The sequence below is a fragment of the Seriola lalandi genome, unplaced genomic scaffold (assembly GCF_002814215.2).
Source record: "Seriola lalandi dorsalis isolate HSWRI2012SDOR001 ecotype SW California unplaced genomic scaffold, Sedor1 jcf7180002052274, whole genome shotgun sequence".
NCBI classification, from domain to species: Eukaryota; Metazoa; Chordata; class Actinopteri; order Carangiformes; family Carangidae; genus Seriola; species Seriola lalandi.
In genome coordinates this window covers 2503617-2523871 of record NW_019522827.1, presented here as the reverse complement: position 1 = coordinate 2523871, position 20255 = coordinate 2503617, and the positions used below count along the sequence as shown (strand labels likewise).

At 40.5% G+C, this 20255-nt stretch overlaps 1 protein-coding gene across 2 annotated transcripts in view; it reads left to right on the top strand.

The window, feature by feature from the left end:
* Positions 1-19348, top strand: part of lingo1a (leucine rich repeat and Ig domain containing 1a) — a 67204-nt gene extending 47856 nt beyond the window's left edge. For both annotated transcript variants that reach the window (XM_023400331.2, XM_023400330.2), the window contains exon 2: positions 15227-19348. In XM_023400331.2, coding sequence (XP_023256099.1) covers positions 15239-17086 — 1848 coding nt within the window. In that variant the 5' untranslated portion in view covers positions 15227-15238 and the 3' untranslated portion in view covers positions 17087-19348. The remainder of the gene's footprint in view (positions 1-15226) is intronic.
* Positions 19349-20255: the final 907 nt, after the last annotated feature.

The window sequence follows — 20255 nt, the reverse complement described above, 5'->3', positions numbered from 1 at the left end:
GGAGAGTGAGACTGATGAAAGAGCCAGGCGGCGATCAAAGGCGAGAAAATGAAATGGCATTTGACCTTGTTGGATGCCGGTGAGTGACGTGCTGCCACAGAAGTGCAAAGTAGTTTGGGAACCTGTGAGAATCGAGAGGGGAGAGAAATCAGGTCTGCAGAGCGCTGATGTGGAGCGAGAGGACGGTCCAGGCAATTTAACCCTTCCATCTCATAACTGATTTAGCATGGGACTCTATCCAAAGGTGTAGAGGTGGGCAAAAGTTATTACAATGACGAAATGAGTCAATCTCAAGTAAAAAAAAATCAAAAATAAATCTTGTTGTGAAATATGAAAATAAATCTCACCCTGCATCAGATTCTTGCTTAGGATGTGGAGTAATGGGCTCTGTGAATTGCTGAAGCTGGTCTTATGCCCTAAAAAGAAACCTCAGGAGTAATCCCTCCATAATACTATCCCTCCTCACCCTGGTCCTGAACCTGTGCTAGATATGCAAATGTCAAATAAATAATTCAGCTCTTTCTTTGTGCTCGCACCTGCCATGGTGGCAATAATGAGTAAAACTGCGATAAGAAAAATATGTACAGTCTCTTCCATTTACCACGGCTGTTGCATCTGCCTCCGACGTCAGCCTTTAGGACAGATACAGTACGGGTCCTATAAAGTTTATCATGTGCATTGGCCATCGTTGCAGAATATTGTACCATAGATGACAGAAGATGACAGACAGGATCTCTAAATATCTTTTGATGAATCACTTGATTGTTTAGTTAACAAAATGTCTGAAAAAAACATTTCCCACATTTCCCTCTGTGTTGTCCCACGCTGCAGACTTCAGAGATATTCAGTTTATGAAAACACAGGAGAAGCTGCTTCCAGAGAATGAAAATTTTTCTTGATAAATACAGAAGACAATTATTGGATTGTCATAATTGTTGTTGGTTGATTTTCTGTTGAACGGCTAATCGCTTAATTGCTTTGATTGTGATTGCTTTAATTCAGAATGCAACATTTAAATGTTTTTTTAAATTTTCGACTTCTGCATTACAAGTGTTTATCGCCCTGTAGCAGAAACCTTCTCTTTAGTTTCGTGACATAGCTATCAGGTAGGATGATGTTTCTTAATCCAATATTCCTGTGATTTCATCCCTATAGGCCAATTATATAATCATCTAGACTTGGGGCTGGAAGATATGGTCAAAAATGTTATCACAATAGAATGTTTTGTATAAGCTGATATTGATAATCACCCTAAATGTAAAAGCATAATTTCTTTTTTAAGTTTAAAGGCTGATTTTTGCTCCTGAGTTAAAGTTGGAGGAACCAGATACTTAACTGTGATTTTAAACCGTTCTTTATGGTCAGAACATGACAAGCACTTGACAAACAGCAGAAACACATCACAAATCTGAGGTAGAACATTCAACAATTATGAGGATAAAATCTAACTTCCGCAATGCATACCTCTATTCCTGTAACGTCATCTGCAGTTTGTGATTCATTTATAAGCATGGAAACGAAACATATAGAACATTTAGTGATATTTCTATCAAGGAAAATTACATGGCAATAATAATAATTCTTATTATCACCCAGCCCTATCCAGACTGTTTTTTAAACAGCGGAATTAGCAGTCTTTTCAGCTATGGCGGGTTGGCTCTCCTCTGTAAATGTCATACAAGTTACATCACAGCGCGGCGAACATAACAAGACTACAAAGATGAAACTCTAAAATGTGTGTCCACGAGAATATCGTCTGCCTGTCAGCACGCTTCAACAAAGGCACTGCAGAATAAGACCTTCTTTTTTTTAATTAAGGCACAAGAGGCACGTGTGCCGTATAGAGCTCATCAACCATTTTAAATCCGTTTCAGCAGAATCACTTTAAGGATCTGAAGCTGAAAGGAATAAAAGCTCTAATGCATTTTTCTCTTACATCTTTTAAGGGGTGCACGAGTGTTGACGAGGGATTTGCAGTGTCTTTGCCAACCCTAAAGTCATCTGGTAATACTATATCGGGTCACCTTGTCATTGATCCACGTGTAGCATGTGAAATACCTAGATTGTCTTTCTAAAAGTGAGATTCTGCTTCCTGTAGTACCCCCCAGGATTAGCAGAGCTAGTGAGATGTGATTCTCGTCTTTTCGCTATCTTTATGACCTCCTCTCATACTACAGGGAACCGAAGATAGGGAATGGGAGGATACAAGGACAGCTTAGACAAGTAATTTTGCCTTTAATTGCTCGCACCTCCCATGAGTGCTATTGCTTAAGTACTCCAAAAACTGTTGTTGTTTTCCTCCACATAATCTTTGATTATATGAAGGTCAGCATTTTTCTCTAATCTTCTTATGGGAGAATTTGGAGCAGGTGGATTGCTCAGAGAGATGAGACAATGCTCCCCTACTGGAGTCGAGAGTGAGAGTTTACTGCCCCTTTTTTTTCACCCGATTCACTGCAGTTACTTTGCTAACCGTCTCTCCCAATCCCGTCCCGGCCATCTTATATACAGTTGTCTTAGTTTTGTTTTGTTTTTTTTGTTTTTTGTTCAGCTTAGTCCTCATTTCCCAGTCTGTATCAATAGCGTCATTATGTGGGGTTTTATCTGGCTAATTAAGGCTTCATCTTTCTGGGCGATCTCTCAGAGGACATGGATTAAACTCCCCTATCTCGGCACTGGAGCCACGGTGGGGTCGGCCAGGGCCTGCTCCACTCTCTGTAGATTGTGGAGGGATAAAAAGCATTGACGTGTTAAGGTTGTTTTGGTGAAATGAAACTTAGAAATGGAGGGCAATATAAATATTGCATGCTGAATGCAGGAGTCAAAGGATTTATTGATGATCTGCGGTATAGGTTTTGGAAAAATCTATTTGCGCAACCATATAAGCTAACTGCGCTGCCGTAAGTTATCTTCAGTGCTGGTATGTGTCAATGTCCGGTCTGTTTTATCAGCGCACAGCCATTTGAATCGTTACCCTAGCAGACCGTGGCCTTTGGACAATTCATTTACAATCAGTTTGCATGCTTCAACAGACGCCATTTCATTTGCATACACAATCAGGTGATTCATTTTAGTTGGTGTAGGGATCCTGAGTCACTGTTTGCCAGAGCAAGAACAGCACTGTATGAATTTCAAATGCCATGTTGTTCTGGGTCCACTCTCATTATATTTTTGTGCTGAAAGTCGACAGATGAAAGTCTGGGTCAACACTCATTAAAGCAACAGTCCAAATACCCGAACCATCTAAACAGAGGGTGAACGGGACGACCTCAGTGATACACTGCAGACATGTCACTGATTATTTTGGAGGTTAAATCTTCCTTTTGACTTTTCTCACATTGCTGTGGAGTGGGAAGAAAAAGAAAAACACCTTTCCGCTTTGTTGTGCTGCAGGAACACAATCTGCCTCAGAGCTTTGGCTGGCTCATGTGCGGCTCTTATATTGCACCTCTGGTTTTTGATAAAGCCCTTATGAGACAGTGTTTTTGTCTGAGCCCATGCAATTGGAGGAGATAAATCCTAAATGAGTAAACTGAAGTGACTTCGCTCAGGCAGTTTTTAGAGTCATCATGTTTGAGAGCCAGAAATAAAGAATTGTGTGTGTGTGTGTGTGTCTGTGTGTGTTTGTGAGGGAGGGGTTGTTGGTTCACCTCTATGGATGCCCTACAAAAACAAGTAGTTATTTGAAAGAACTATCTCTTTTCAAAAATGAAGAAAATGACCCAAGGTTGAGGCAAGGAAGTATTTCTACCTTACTTTCTTTTTGCTAGAGATCGAGGCCAGATGTGAAGTGGCACATATGGAGGTGGGAGGAAGGCCTTCGTCGATGGATGGCACGACTGTCGCTTTAATCTATTCAATGCCACTGAATTCTTGCTTGAATAGAAATGGCTGTTGCGATTTGCAACAGCATTATTAGAGATCCTTGCAAGTGATTTATTCTCTAAGTCATGAAGGGAAATCAAAAAAATATGCCAGTTTTTTTATTAAGATTTAAAATGTATTTTTAACAAAGAAAATTGAATGAATCCACAAGATGTTAGAGCCAGAGCGGAACTGGATTTTTAACATATAGTGTCGCCCAATATACATTTTTTTTCTTTTTTTTTTCTTTTTTTACGTAAAGGCAAACATATGTTTATAATGATCTTTTTTTGGGATAAATACTAAGTAAAACGTTTTAAAGTTGAAAAATAAACATGTCAGCGCCCTCTGGTGGACAAACTCATGTAGTGATAACACATTTCATAAATGAGCTTGTCACCCAACCGTCCTGGTTTCACGATTCCTGGGAGCTGCAGGGAAGAAGGGTTGTGCTTCCAGTTCACTAAGCCTCGCCTCAATTACGGCAAATAAACTACATTTATTACATGTACAATTATCACTAAAGGAGGCGGATGAATAACTTAACATAAGATACACCGAGAGTGGGAGGGAGAGAGAGAGAGAGAAGCCATCGCTAACTGCTAAGCTAAAGACACTAGCAGATCTGAATAGCATGTAAACAACAGACACACCAGCAGAAATTAGACGTTGCGCTTAATGCAGCACATCAAGAAAAGGCCTGTTAAGAAAGTAAAGGGTTTCTGCCGACTGCTAGAGAGCTTTTAATTTGAAAAGGTTATAGGAAGTGTTAAGGTTGTATTAAGGCGTGAGATAGTAACTTTAACATTGCAAAGGAGCGAATCAAAACGAGATTCTAACACAAAGTCCTGATGCTGCTAGTTTTTTTTTGCAGTCTGTTCATGGTATTTCCTGTCCTGCACCCACTGAACAGTGAGCATGGATGGGCAAGCTGAACGTCAGACGGCAATATCTTTACCATTTGCCCTTTTCAACCTGACAAGTATTTCTCAGTAATTATTTCCGGTCCATAAACACTGACGCACAGTAATGAATGCTGAAAAAAAAAAAAAAAATCCCTGCATTGTTAAGAGTTCCTCGAGTTTTGTCTATAATCATCGGTGCGCTCCACTATGCAGCAGTATCCTCCAGTGTCTGATCCCAGGGCATTAGTGTGGCATTTTCTACATCGGGGTCACCTCTCTATCAACTAATTACAGCTCATTTCCCTTTAAAGGCCTATCTATGCGCTGCTGGGCCGGCTAAGCAAAAGGGACATTTTCTTCACCGCACTGGGAGGAAAGCCTTTGGATGCCAGTCACAGTTAAAGTCAATATGGCCCTGAGCCGCCGCACACTGTGCTCATCACACTTCCTCGCAGCCGATAAGATATAGCGTGAATTATTCATTATGAAATGCAGGCATGTTTCCATGTTGACTCCCTTAATTGAGGAACCAGTATAACTCGCAGCTATGAAAGCTACAGACGTATATAGAGGAGTTTATGTTGTGGTTGTTCCATATGTCATTCTAAACGGTCGCCCAAATACAAACACCCCCCTCACTGCACACACACACACACACACACACACACACGCACACACACACACACACACACACACACACATGCACTCAGGGCAACTGCCAAATCCACTCATTTCATCTAAGGGAAAAATGTATTCACTCCGAAATTGAGTGACAAGAGTAATATGTTCAGCCCCCCTCCCTCCTCACAAAACGTTCATTTATCCACCCTCCACCTTTAAATTCATTTCAGTAGGGTTCTCATGCTGAATTTTACGATTTTAACGTTCTCACCTTTCAAAAAAAAACGATTCTTTCCCCCTGTAGCACTACTTGAGGACTGTTTTGATTTGCATAAGTACTGTCATTCTTAAATTAAATCTGACACTATGTCTCAGTGAATGCTTTTGTGCAATAGAAGAGGTAAGGGCTTGATTTAGCTGCATAATATTAACTCATCACTCATGAATGATTAATTCTGAGCAAAAATGTGGATTATTTAAATAAGTTTGGATGCACTGGCAGAATGTGTGAGTGAGCTGACAGGGACTTTGTTTCGATTTTTTTTTTTTTGTTTGTTTCAGACGGGTTGTGAACGGAAAATCCTCAATTTCTGTTTTTACTGCCATACATAAAATCAAACGGATATTAATCATATTCAAAATAAAACATTTAACATGAGTATTATTAGAAAAAAACTACTGAAGCAGAGTGGGATTTGAGGTTGCTGCTGGATCTCTCTTTTAAAGTGAAGTTTGGTTTGATTCTCTTGCAGTTGCCTTTTAATGAAAATTGGATTTAAAATTGTGCAAAAGAGGGAAAAAAGCTGCCTCATGTAGGTGAAGAAAAGATGGATGGTTACATAAGTAAATGTTTTCATGGCTGCTCATCAAAGCAGCAATGGGGGAACCTGTTTATTTGCCTAAGCTCCTTTGCTTTTTGCACAATAGCATGTGAATTCATTAGAATAATAATGCGGAGACGTCAGTGTTTATTCCTAATCACAAGCTTGTGGCCACTTTATGCCAGAGAAAGAAATGGTTTCTTCATTTCGGAGGAAAAGATGTTGAATAACACAATTTTTAGTTCACAAAATACAAATGCGCATCTTGACTACAGGTTATCTTAAATGTTATGTGATCAAACAATCGTGTCATCTCTTTTCTCTCTTAGCTCTATCAAAGCAGTTTTGAAGAATGAAAAGTATTTGGGGGTGTTTTTCAGTGAGGGTTTGATGCTGCTGCAGGGACTATTTTGTGTACTGAACAGAGATCTAAAGCAAAGCGAGACTACCATGAACAATTCATTTGAAATAACCTTTAATAAACTTGTGTCTGCTACAAAGTCAATTCAGGTGACTGAACTTTGTTTGCAAACAAGATTCACTTGTAAATATGTGCAAACGTTCTGTATCCTCCAGCAGAGCCACACACCGACAGGATAATGTAATGGATGTAATGACCCACAGGGTAATTGGAAAAGACAAAAGGTGATTATTTTCCACTTAATCACTTGATCTATTGTGTACATATATATATCAGTTCATTTTCTATTAGATTATAATCTATTAATGTCACAGAAATGCCATGGCAGCCCATGGTGACATCTTCAAATAGCTTTCTTGTCTGACCAACCATCCAAAACTCAAAGATATTTCATTTTAATGACCTGAAAACAGAGAAATGAAGCAAATCTTCACATTTAAGAATCTACAACAATTTGGTGTTTCACATGTTTTGCTTAATAAAGTCACTTTAATGTTTAATAGTTTATCTAACTTGTCTGACTGTGCTCTTTAATCGACTGTCAAACTGTCAGATGTGAGCGTCTCTGGCTTTATGGTCTACTACCCATTTTTCCAAGTCAATAAAACAAAAGTTGTGATCGGAACATTTTATAAAATGGTATGACAAGAACTGCTGACCGAAAAAAAAAGGCATATTCTCTTTGGCCCATTGCTTGAAACAGACTTTCTAAAAGCACCTCATGGGGCCTTGTTAGTGCTCGCCTCTCAATCTTCCAAACTAAACAAAGTAGAACAGGCTAGGTTCATACCACGCACTAAAACATTCATCCAAGATCAGTATCCAGTATAAAGTATAAAGCCCTGTGACCTTCATGGGTTATTATCTCTCCTACATTTATTGTCACGGCTGCAGTGTTTTCATTTTTGCCAGTGTAGCAGCGAGTGGTGCTCCGCAGCGCTGGAGGTTGGCATCTCCTGCAGTGTTTGGAGACGAGTCCATGTGTAACCGCGTGCCCCCGTGACATAATCGCCTCAAGTCTTGAAGGCTCTGTCAGCATGTTGTCCCCAACCCACAAGATCAAGCCTCGGGAGTAGGGGGGCATAGCATTATGGGACAAAACAGCATACACAGATCAACAGAAATTTTATAGAGGCATCTCTGTGTGTGTGTGTGTGTGTATGTGTGTGTGTGTGTGTGTGTGTGTGTGTGTGTGTGTGTTTGAAGCAGCCCTCCTGCCTGTGAAGCATTTCCCATCAGCCTTAGGGAAAAAAAATAAAAAAGAGAGAGAGAGAGAGACGGTCATTCCAGCACCTCTCTCTGGGGGAGCTCCAGCTTTCCCAATGTAGCTGCTCTGCTTAGTTACTTTCTGCTCCCAAACACTCCGAATGTGCTTTTATAATTAATACATTGCATCCCATGCATAGTTCTAGTATGTTTGGACTAATGGGCTAACAGTACATTTGCACTTTCTTTTTATATTCCATTAGACTATATGTTAGTATTTTATTTTGGAAATTTGGTTTGGACGTTCATGTCCCCTTCAGAGCGAATTGCAATAACTTTGGAGATCGTCTGACCTTTCATCCAGCGCCGCCATCAGGTCAAATTTCAGTTTGTCCGCTACTGTGGTTTATGACCAGATACCTACAAAACCAAAGACGCTCCGTAACAAAGATGACCCATTGCAAGCAACGTTTATGGTATGAAGTGGTATACACTTCCTGCCTCCACAGAGGGCGTGGTCGTGATATAACAACAATTTAATACAAAGCAATACAACACTAGATACAGGACAAATCTGCACCTGATTTTTCCGCTCGTTTTCATCTGCTAGCTTAATATCTGATCAACCCGGTACAAGATCATATCAGTAAATAAATAATAACACTAGTATTATTAAACAAAGAAACAAGTTTTATTTCAGTTTCAACACGTGTAAGTCTGTGTAAGTTACCTGTGATGCCAGATCTCGTGAGAGTGTGTTGCTGAGACAGAGACAGGTCTCGAAGAAAGTAAATTTTCTCCTGATTCGTCTGAAAAATGACATTTTAGTATCAGAATGTTCAGAGGACATTTTGCTTGTGAATAATGTGTCCAGTATTTACTTCGGTGACTATGTGGCGAAAGAATCATAATCTGTGATCACGTTCACATCTCCCATTAGAGGGAACAGACTCAGACCTGCTGCTGATCTCTTAAAGCGCCGGGGAGGTGGTTAATCCCACGTGACACAGATACAGGAAATGATTCTAAGTGCGCTGTCTCCTTTCTCAACTGTCTCTGGCAGAACTGAGGACATTCCCTTTAGCCTCGTCTTTAGTTTACGTTTAGTGCTATTTGCTCTATTATTGAACAAGTTTACCCGCTAAACATCAACATGTTAGCACTGTTGTAGTGAGCATGTTAGCATTCCCATGCCAGCATTGAGGTCAGTCAGTACTGTACCGAAATACAGACGGAAAGAGAAAGATATGAATTTTCCTCTTTTTTTTTTAAGAATCAGCAACTAGTTCCCATCGCTGAGCTCTATTCTGATTAAACTTTAACTGAAAAAGAGTTAGGAATTGACGAATACACTTCGGACAGGTATTAGAGCTCCCCTTTTGATGATACAATGCTAAAAAGGCTTCAGATGCACAGCAAAAACTGAGCTTAATATGAGTGAAAGCAAGTGTCAGAACAACTTGGCCCAATTTGGTTGTACTTCTGAGGCATTTTGAAGAAATTCGATCAAGGTGATATAAGTTGAGATTTAATTTGTTGCTTGTAGAGCAAGGAGATACATTTATATAAACCTGATTCTGTGATATTGGTGATTAAGAGTTTGTTGTTGTGTTTTTCTGGTCTCACAGGCGGCATTACAGTCAAGTGATATTATCGTGAGCTCACTTCACTGTTGTGGCTGATGTAAATGAACAGTGAATGTGTGAATCCAAAATGCTAATGAGCTTTTCTTGGAGACCATACAGCTCACACTTTGTTTAGGTGAAATATTATAATGGTTCAATAAATGAGATACATATTAGATAACAGATAGTATTCATATATATTCAGAGTGAAATATACGGCCCTGTTTTGTCACACAGCTTTTCTCGAGCTTTTTAAAGAGGTAATGTAGCCAGATGCTGCTAATTTATATAAGCGTTTTCGCTCTTTGTCAAACCACAGACAGTATTAACATTGTTAGAACTTGGATGTCACTCAAATGTGGTTTTAAATAGCAAAGTGAGATCTGAATGTTTTGTTATTCCTCTAAACACAGACTTCCTTTTTAATTTTTTTGGATTGTGGTGGAAGAAGTGGAAGTTCTCATTAGCGCTGATCGGAGTTGTTCCAAAGTCCTGGATCCACTTTATAAAAGTCTGACATTCTGGAGGCTCTTCCTCTTTGAAAACACATCTCCTTAAGAACAAAAAATTAATGGTGATTCGCCGAACACAGCTGGGAAGATGGGGCTAATGAGCTTAATAATGATGGAACATCACACAAGGACACACACTCCCTCGCACACCCAACTACATCTATTTAAAAAAAAGGGGGAAAAAAGCTTAAATTAGGAGCCTTAGTGAACTTGGGTATAATGAAACATAACTTTATGATGAACCTGTGATGATAATAACACCAACCACACCACTCAATAAGGTCAGAGCAGAGGGTCTGCAGCCCATACGGCTGTCTGAAGGCTAAAGGGCTTTAAAATGGATGGACAGGAGCTTTTTTGGACCAACAGTATCATCTCTGGATCAGAACACCTACAATCAACACAAGGAAACCTCTGCCACCTTTCCGGTTTTCCCTTACCAGCTCGTACAAGCCCAGATTTAAAGAAAATTGATATTTGTTGTTTTAGAAATTTAATTCAAATTTTTTTTATTTTGGAGGTTATAGTCTGTGGTGCTGTTTAATTATTTTGCCTTATTATTATAACCTTTAATTAATGGAGATCTTTTTTTGCAGGAGAAACTTAAGTACAGCAGAGAAAAGGAAAAACAGACATATCCAAATTTCAAGTGTTCATAATATTTGTCTACTGTGTTTACATCACTGAGGGTGAAGGTAAATATTAGAAATACAGTACCTCTCTCTCTCTCATTTTTCTACTTTCCATGTGTGCCTGCTGAAGGAAAACAACTGTTGCTGCTTTCCTAGTTACTATAATTTCTAATCTCTATTTTCTTATTGGATATACTTGTAGCTGTGCGACATCAGTAAGCAGAGCACCTGCAAAGAGACGGCAAATGACCCCTTCTGGGGGTGAAGTTCAGGAGGGACATGTCGACAGGCTTCATGGCAGAGTTTGGTCGGGATAACAGCTGGCCACTGTTGGAATTCTGCACCTTGTTGCACCAACCAGCTTCTTCGCCTGGATTAGGGCTTTGCCGTCCATCTGTCGGGCGTTGGCTTACATTTAAGCCCTGCCATTTCACAGACCCGGCTGCAGCCAGCAATCCCAACAGGAAGCTTAGCTTCTCAATGACACAAGGGTAACCTCTCTCTTGAAATTCAGCTAGGCAACATTATAGCAGTGTGAAAGTGAGCTTACTTGGGGAGCTAAAGGTCAGACACTCCTGGTTAAGATGGATTTAGCCAAACTGAGGCTGTCAATATGCGTGTTCGGTGTTATAATTCAAAGCTGCTACTTATTGTAGAAGGCCGAACCCATGAGCGTCTGAAGAAGCACGTTAACTGATATTTAACTCATAATCTCAGTATCTTTTTCTCTCATCATACACAACTGAGCTAATTAATTTGCAAATGATGAAACATGATGTAATGTGTTGCTATATTAAATTTTATACTAAAAAAAGACATCCTGCGCCTTTTGAACTTGTTACATCTACTTAAAGAAGAGATTGGCGATAGGGGCATCTACGTACTTCTAAAAAGTCTTGGAAATTCTTCTAGGATAGACTATCAAACAGTACAGTAAATAAAATTCAGCAGCTGGGTCCGTCCATTCCGGATTAGCCCGGCAGCTGACTAAGCAGTTTGCAAAGGAATGGGCTTTAAAGGCTTTTAACACTTTATGCTTCAGATAACGTCAGCATCTAAAGGATTTCCCAGAAGCTTACAGGTATTTAACTATGGTATTTAACAAGGCTCAGGAGTGATGTCATGTGACAGGTAAACTAAAGCTTCGGGCGATGGTAAGGTCTTAACAGCCCAACTCCCCACCTATGTTTGATAGGGCTTATTGTGGAGAACTTAATGATGATGGACAGCCTCATTCACAGGCAGGGAGTAAGATTTAGGGGAGTGATAGGAGATTGTATGTGAAATCTACATGTGGACAAAAAAGCAATCAATAGCTTACAACAAGTGGGAGCATTAAACCTGTTAAACGCGGAGCCAAACGGTTTAAATAAGGTCCGTCAATAGAATAGTGATCCCTCTGAAACAAGAACAACCTCAGATAGTGGATTATAGTCACAGTTCCTCATTTGAGACTTGAATGCTCCAAAATGGTTAAAACCTATCCAATAAGCTTGACCTGTTGATAACAACCTGGACAAGAGGTAATGTGACAGCGTGATCAATTAACCCTCACATAGTTATTTTGTGCAAAGGGACAGTAGAAATCGTACTTGTCATCCGTTTAATTATGATTTTACGTCCATTGATGAAATGGCTACTCCTGTGTCGCTCTATTGTAATAGGAGCATAGGGCACCATCCACTTCCAGATATGAAGCAATATCTTCAGCATCCCAGTGGATGCTGTCATAAAAGCATTAATCTCACCATTCATTGATCTAGTTATTACTGGTCTTGGACCAGTGGGTCCTCATTTATTGAGCACTATTGTCTTACTTCTCCTCGACCAAATTCATTGCTTTTAGAAGTACGCCCCCCCCTCCTCTTACCTCACCTCAATTAATGTAATTCTCTGGGAGCTCACTGGAGTGCTGATTGGAATGAAGAACTGCATTCAGACTACAAGCCTGTGAGGGAACGATAACACCAGATCATTAACAAAACAGAGCTGCAAATGTTTACCCATGGATGGCATCCATCATCTTAATGTTTCCCTGTCTTTACTTGCTTCCCTGCATTTCTGCCGCTGAAGCCATGTGCAGTCAGTGTCGAAGCTGCTGTCGGGAGGAAAAAAGACAGCAACATGGGAACACAGTTTGATGTGATGGAAAGATTGTTAAAGTTTTAGTAGCACTGTCTCTCTTTATAATGGATCAAAAAAAAAAGACAGATTGATACGATTGATTAAGTGCAGTGTTATTCTTTGGGCATTTTGACCCTGTGTAGAGGACTGTGAGGACTCATTGAGATGTCTGACTGGGATCCATATCCTACTGAAGTTGCAGTCACCGAGCCTTACCAACAAGGGATTACGATTTGATAATTTTGCTGATTGGGTTTTGGTGTCACTGGTAATGAAGTCGGCCGTAATAGAATCTCATTGACTGATATCCAATATGTGATAGCCAAAGGATAGAGGGTGACAGATGTAATTGAGCTTGTGATAAGGTCACTCCTTCATCTTAGGTATCTTAGCATGCCATACAAAGCCCCACGCTACTCCATCTCACAGCTCTCAGCACTGACTTGATCAATGTGGGTTGAGGAATAAGAATGATTAAGTTTAGCTGGAGGCAGCGAGGAGCACATTGGACTCTGGTGCAGGCCTCTGATCTCAGACGCACCATCACCTCTGCCTGTTTTGAAATCACTTGGTTTCACTTGATTACAGATGTTATCATCAGTTCCCCAATCTGAACTTTGACCTTAGAGAGAATAAAATAAATTGAGTCAAGTAAATCTGACCCATAAACCCCCTTTTTGAAATGAGTCTGATGTCCAGTTATAAGAAACAGTTTTTAGTGGTGACCATAATGGTAGTAACATGTCACTTCATAATTAACTGTCAACCATAATCTCACAGATTTCTCCCCATCCTCTAGAGTCTCAATCTGCCACATGTAATGAAATCAGCTGAGGAAAAAGAAGGGTGCATTATCTGTGTTCACAGCACTTTTGTGAATCAGGAACCACTTTGTAACCAGTTCAAAATCTACCCAAAAGACACATTTAAAGCGAGAGATGAAACTGCACACCACTGGCAAAGTTCTATGTATTGTGACAACAGCCATCACACATAGACAGGAGCCCCCCTGAGACATGTCTTAGGATGAGTGTGAATTAAATGTGAAGGATTTTGTTTTCTTTTTTTTTTTTCTTGCACGTCACCATGTCGTTGAATAACAGTCCAACCCCATTTGCTTTTGTGTTGGAAATACTTCCTTAAAACCTAAATCATTACTCTTTAAGTGCATCTGCCTTTTACTACTGGAACCCTCATGCAACTAGTATATCAGAATCATTGTCGGCAAATCAACCTATTAAAGATGCTTCCATTTTAAAAATGCACTTTAACTGGTTCCATCATGTTTTTTTTCATATATCTGGAAATTCTGTTTTGATAAACTAAATTGTTAATTGTATTGTAATGGATAGGGGTGGAGGGACACTAACAGATGGTATTGAAATTAAATATGTTTTTTTTCAGTCTTAAACCCTGTATTTATCCCTCTATCCAATTCCCTCGTTGTGTGTGGTCAATATTTTATCATAAAAGATTGCGTGAGCCAAGTGTCAACCCCAGCACATACATCACACTTGCCGCCATCCGTCTTTGATTGCATCCTCCTGCTACTGCTCTTTCACACCCCACTGTTTTTCTAACTCACACAGCAAATTCAGGCTGGAAGCACAAAGAAAAGTGTGGGGGTTGGGAAAAAAAAAAAAAAAAAAAGTCTTCGTGGTACCATCACAAACTCCAGATGTGTTCAGCAGATGTGTCTGTGGCACAGCATGTATTGGATTACCGTCTGAAAAATGCTGTTAATTCCACTTGAAGCTGCGCCCCTTCACTTCATATCAGGGTGATAGCATTGACTGATTGATCGTCTGCAAGGTGTGCAGTGGAAATGGTGCTCAGCATTCCACTGCAGACACAATGAGGGTGCCGTGCAGGATGTATGTAGATTACTAGAACTATTTGGCCTTTGATTTTCTAGCAAGGATCAGTACTTCCTCGTCTATATCACAAATAGGTCTGATAGAAAGCTTTGCATTTACAGCAGCAACTTGCATTTGAAATACCTTTTGAAGCTCCATGCACAAAGTGAACCATGCAGAATTCAAAACTGTCAGCACTCTCAATTATGCAAACACATACCTTATTCCTTGTAACCGCCCATCTCTATTCATCTTGCGTCTGTGGCATGAATATTGCAGCAGGATTCCTAGTCTCTGTTCTGTTAGGAAGTGTGTCACATGAGACTGGCATCCTTTTGGCACCTATTATTGCTGAACTAACTGGCATAAAATACATAGTGGCCAAAGGAAAGTGTCCTTATATAGGTTCATATTGCTGTCATTTCATACTGCTGACCTCGTGTCCACGTGATGTGAAATTCATGAATTTAGCGGAAAACTGCATATTTGAATATTAGCCCATAGCTCAGTGACATCAAATTAACCTATTTTGAATTTTCTCCTGATGTCCTCCATGTTTGAGCTGATGTATCTATATGTTCTACAAGCTGTAGATTAGATTCGAACTAAATGTTTCGCCTCGTCTTTGTGTCTCTCCAGGTAACCGATAAGATGGTGGCCGGGGAAGCGACCGGGCACAGCTACCTGGTGGCTTGCTGGCAGCCCATTCTGATCCTGATGCTGGGCACTGTGCTGTCTGGCTCCACCACAGGCTGTCCCTCCCGCTGTGAGTGCAATGTTCAAGAGCGTTCTGTGATGTGCCACCGCAAGAAGCTCATGACGGTTCCCGAGGGCATTCCTGCAGAAACAAGACTGCTGGATCTCAGCAAGAACCGCATTAGAACCATCAACCCAGACGAGTTTGCCAACTTTCCCAACCTCGAGCACCTGGAGCTCAGTGAAAACACGATCTCCACTATTGAACCTGGAGCGTTCAACAACCTTTATGGCTTGCGGACATTGGGGCTGCGCAGCAACAAGCTTAAGCTGATCCAGCTCGGTGTCTTCACAGGCCTGAGCAATCTCACGCAGCTGGACATAAGTGAGAACAAGATTGTCATCCTGTTGGACTACATGTTCCAGGATTTGTACAACCTCCGGTCTTTAGAGGTGGGCGATAACGACCTGGTTTTCATTTCCCACCGAGCTTTTCATGGCCTAAGTAGCCTTGAGCACCTGAGTCTTGAGAAGTGCAACTTGTCCACTGTGCCAACAGAGGCTTTTACCCACCTCCACAGTTTGATCACTCTCAGGCTTCGCCACCTCAATATCAATGTGATACGGGATTACTCCTTTAAACGGCTCTATCGGCTCAAAGTGTTGGAAATAGCCAATTGGCCATATTTGGATACGATGACCCCAAATTGCTTGTATGGATTAAATCTCACCTCCCTGACCATTGCAAATGCCAACCTGACCACAATTCCTTATGTAGCCCTGCGGCACTTGGTTTATTTGCGCTTTCTGAATCTTTCATACAACCCTATCCACACCATTGAGGGGAATAAGCTCCATGACCTTCTGCGTCTGCAGGAATTTCACCTGGTGGGAGGCAGACTGGCAATGATTGAGCCCTACTCTTTCCGTGGTCTAAACTACCTGAAGATTCTCAATGTGTCTGGGAACTCTCTTAGCACTTTAGAGGAGTCTGCTTTCCATTCAGTAGGCAACCTGGAAACCCTCGCCTTGTATGATAATCCCCTGGCCTGTGACTGCCGACTGTTATGGGTTTTCAGACGACGTTGGCGACTGAACTTCAACAGGCAGCAGCCCACCTGTGCCTCCCCCGAGTTTGTCCAAGGCAAAGAATTCAAAGACTTCCCGGATGTTCTGCAGCCTAATTACTTCACGTGTCGCAAGTCCAGGATTAGGGATCGCAAACCCCAGCAGAAATTTGTCGACGAGGGAGCCATTGTTCATTTTGCTTGCCAAGCAGATGGAGATCCTGCTCCGTTGATAATGTGGCTATCCCCGCAGAAAAAGTTCATCACCACGAAGACAATTGGAAGGCTCTCTGTGTTGCCAGACGGTACCCTCGAGGTGCGCTATGCCCAGATTCAAGACAATGGTACATATGTGTGTATAGCTAGCAACGCAGGCGGAAATGACACCTCTCTTGCTCACCTGCACATTCATAGCTACTCGCCTGACTGGCCGCACCAGCCCAACAAGACTTTTGCCTTCATCTCCAACCAGCCCACAGAAACTGGTGCTAATGGCACAAGAGCCAATGTCCCTTTCCCATTTGATATAAAGACGTTGATCATTGCGACCACAATGGGCTTCATCTCTTTCCTCGGTGTCGTCTTGTTTTGCCTGGTGCTGCTCTTCCTCTGGAGCAGAGGTAAAGGCAACACTAAACACAACATTGAGATCGAGTATGTGCCACGGAAATCGGACGCTGGCATGAGCAGCAGCGCAGTGGATGCTCCTCGCAAGTTTAACATGAAAATGATTTAACGGACGGAGTTGTGGAATTTATTCATTTTGAACTTCAAAATAAGACAAATGGAAAAGAAGACATTTTCTTTCCTCTCTTACAAATCTGTGGATCCTGGTCTGTTAACATAGAGTAATATGTTTTTTCCTGACTGAAGGACTAGAGAGGAGGGCAGTCCCTGATTTCCTGACAAGTGAGAGGGAATGAAAGCTCACCCAGTGCTAAAGGGCATTGGTGGTTTCTACATGGCCTGTGGGGGCATTAATTGAAAGTCAGATTTGTCATAAGCAGTTCATATTCCTGTGGATTTATACCTGGAAAAATATATCAGAAAAGAAAAAAACACTTCAAACAGCCAGAATGCGAGGGGCAGATCATATTTCGGCCATTGCTGTTTTTCTGTCCGTATTTTTTTCATTTAGTGTTTTGTTTTTTTATTTCCAAGATTAGATGTCAAGTTATGAATGAGATTTGTATGGGTTGATGAGCACATTTATACAACTTGGATGCATTTCTAGTACATCATCGTTACAATACATCAGTGTTGCAATTGTGAATGCTATGTATGTGCTACATATGGTCTTTTTTCCCCACAGTGATGATTGTTCTGTGATCCATCAAATATATATCTGTGCCACAATACCTGATGAAACTGTTGAAACTGTATGCCCCAGCAACTAGCAGAAATACAGAACTTAGTCTGGCACAATTCTAATTATGGGAAATACATTACTGTGAGTGATTTGTAAAACTTAATTTGAATGTCACAATAACTGATTGGTAGCCATTTTGTTGACCCAAGAAAGTACAATAAATGGTACTGTAATACAGATCACCCTGGTCATAATGTGACCCGCAAAAATGAATGATATACAAAAATAAGTGCTCTGAAAATGTGTCCATTCAGTGACATAGGGAGGCATCAGTGCAACTTCTACTGTTGATACCAGTTCCCAGTCCTGCACTGTAAAAAATCAGCCAAAAGTGTGTAAGAATAATTGCATTGTTAGAGAGATAAATGTGACAATATTTAGTTTTGAAACATAGAAGAAATACAGATGTTAAATGTGTCTCTTAATATAGGATTCTAGCATTGAGGAAATACTCTAACATTGCCGTTTGAGCCCAGTATCTGATATCAGTGTCAATCATCCCTAATTTCCAGATGTAACCCGCAGTACACACACATGGATTGAGGGCATGATACACAGGGAAATGTGAGATGTTGTTGATATGATGCTCTGTAACAACAACAGATGCAGCATCTATCCCAGGGATCAGCCATCAAACTGAACGGTTGGGTTTGGTACCTTGATACTATAAAAGCTTATCCCTGACCTTTTAAATTGCATTCCAAAAAACTATTATGTAATGGTATTATTTTGTGCTCAACATGATTACGAGGAATAAAAGTTGTGGTGCTCACCTTTTTTGGATAAAATGTGCTCCTCAAGCTGTAGAATATTTCTTTCATCGTGGGTTATTTTTCTTGATTGTTTTACGATATCAACAATTTACTTATGCTCCCCCCACCCACCCACCCACCCATTAAAGCCATGGAAACATTACCCAACAGGATCATTTACAGGTTTGCTATTCCCCATAAATGTGCATTGTTTGTCAGGGGGAAAAAAAAAAAAACTGCCGCATATTATGCTCTGGGTTGGTCCTGCATATAAAATGTGAGGTTACAGCCTTACCTTTTCAAGTACACACTGTGGACAGCTGGGCTTCGCAAACGTGTGTGAGGATAAAGGCTAAGTCATTTATGATGGATGACATTACAGACAACGACACAGTAATGGGCTGGAAGTATGGACTGAATATGCAGATGGTTGGAGTGACACAGATGGTTTCACCCATGGAGCAATCAGAAGCAGCTTTGGTGTAATCCGTTTTGCATAAAGGAAAAAAAAAACAAAAAAAACACTGGAAATGGCTCATGGTTCTCCCTCTTGCTGATTATGAATGCTCTCTTCGTTCAAAGTGTGGCTACTGTACCTAGCCTTTTTTGGCCCCGAGTGATCCCAGGATTCTGTTTTTTGTTTATGTTATTCCTTCTTTTTTTATTTTGACCCTGGACTATATTGACCATGTAGTCCAAGCCAACTTTTTACAAAAAAAGATACTAAAAAAGAAATCTATGGAAAATACATTCAAATTGTTCTGTGCAATAAAGGTAATATGCAGATTTTTTTTTTTTAATTAACAAAATTTTGTTGATGTTGAATTGTTGAGAATATGGTATGTTGTATTAAACAATCTATGGACTTTTTTAAACACATTATGGTCCTATCTTGATTTTCAAAGGTGTGGTTAGTAAGGCCGTGACAGTCTTAAAAATGGCGGCTGTGTATCTGTGGGGTTTTGATTGATGATAGTTTGCACCAATGACACGATTACTTTTCCGGGTGCAGAGATATCTTACTGTGAAAACTCTTATTTGTCATTTTTGTAAAACTGTGACACCCATTGTAAGCTCCCAGAATCCCACTCATCTTGTTACAATTTCTTCATCATTGATAGATTTATGAAATAAACCGTAACACCCCTTTAGTGCTTTGCTAACCACGCACAAGCTGAAGTCTAGCTGAACGTGTGCGTGTAATTTTGGTGTATCAATGACTAAATGAGCAATTTAATGTTTGATTCCTTTGACTGAATTCCTCATTAAATGATGATGCAGACTGCAAGGTAATTTAACATCATGTTTCAGTGCTAATTGCTTGTTTACAGGGGAATTGGTAGTTCACTCGTTCACGTGCCTGGCCTCTAAACATTAATTAAACACCATTAGTAAAGGATCACAAACATTATGATATGTATAGAGGATATTTTTAATTTATGAGGCACATTTATAATCTTAAAGAGACAAAGATGATAAAAGCAATTACTTAATGAACCTCCAAATCAAACAAAAATGATCTGTTTTACATTGAATAACTGTTTTATTTTGGGATGTCTCATAGCGAATCATGAGCAAATTAGGTTACCCTTTGAAGGTTATGGGAAATGACCAGGGATATGACTAGGACAGCCTAGTTTCATAAAACATTGGGCTGCTCTGCATTAAGTTTGGATCTCTGTCCCAATGCTTTTTATTTCACATCCTTGCTGCCTTGGTGGGGACTCCTCGGGGACTTTTGGCGTTCTTGTTTCCCTCAAGCTGTATCAAAGCATGCTCATTTA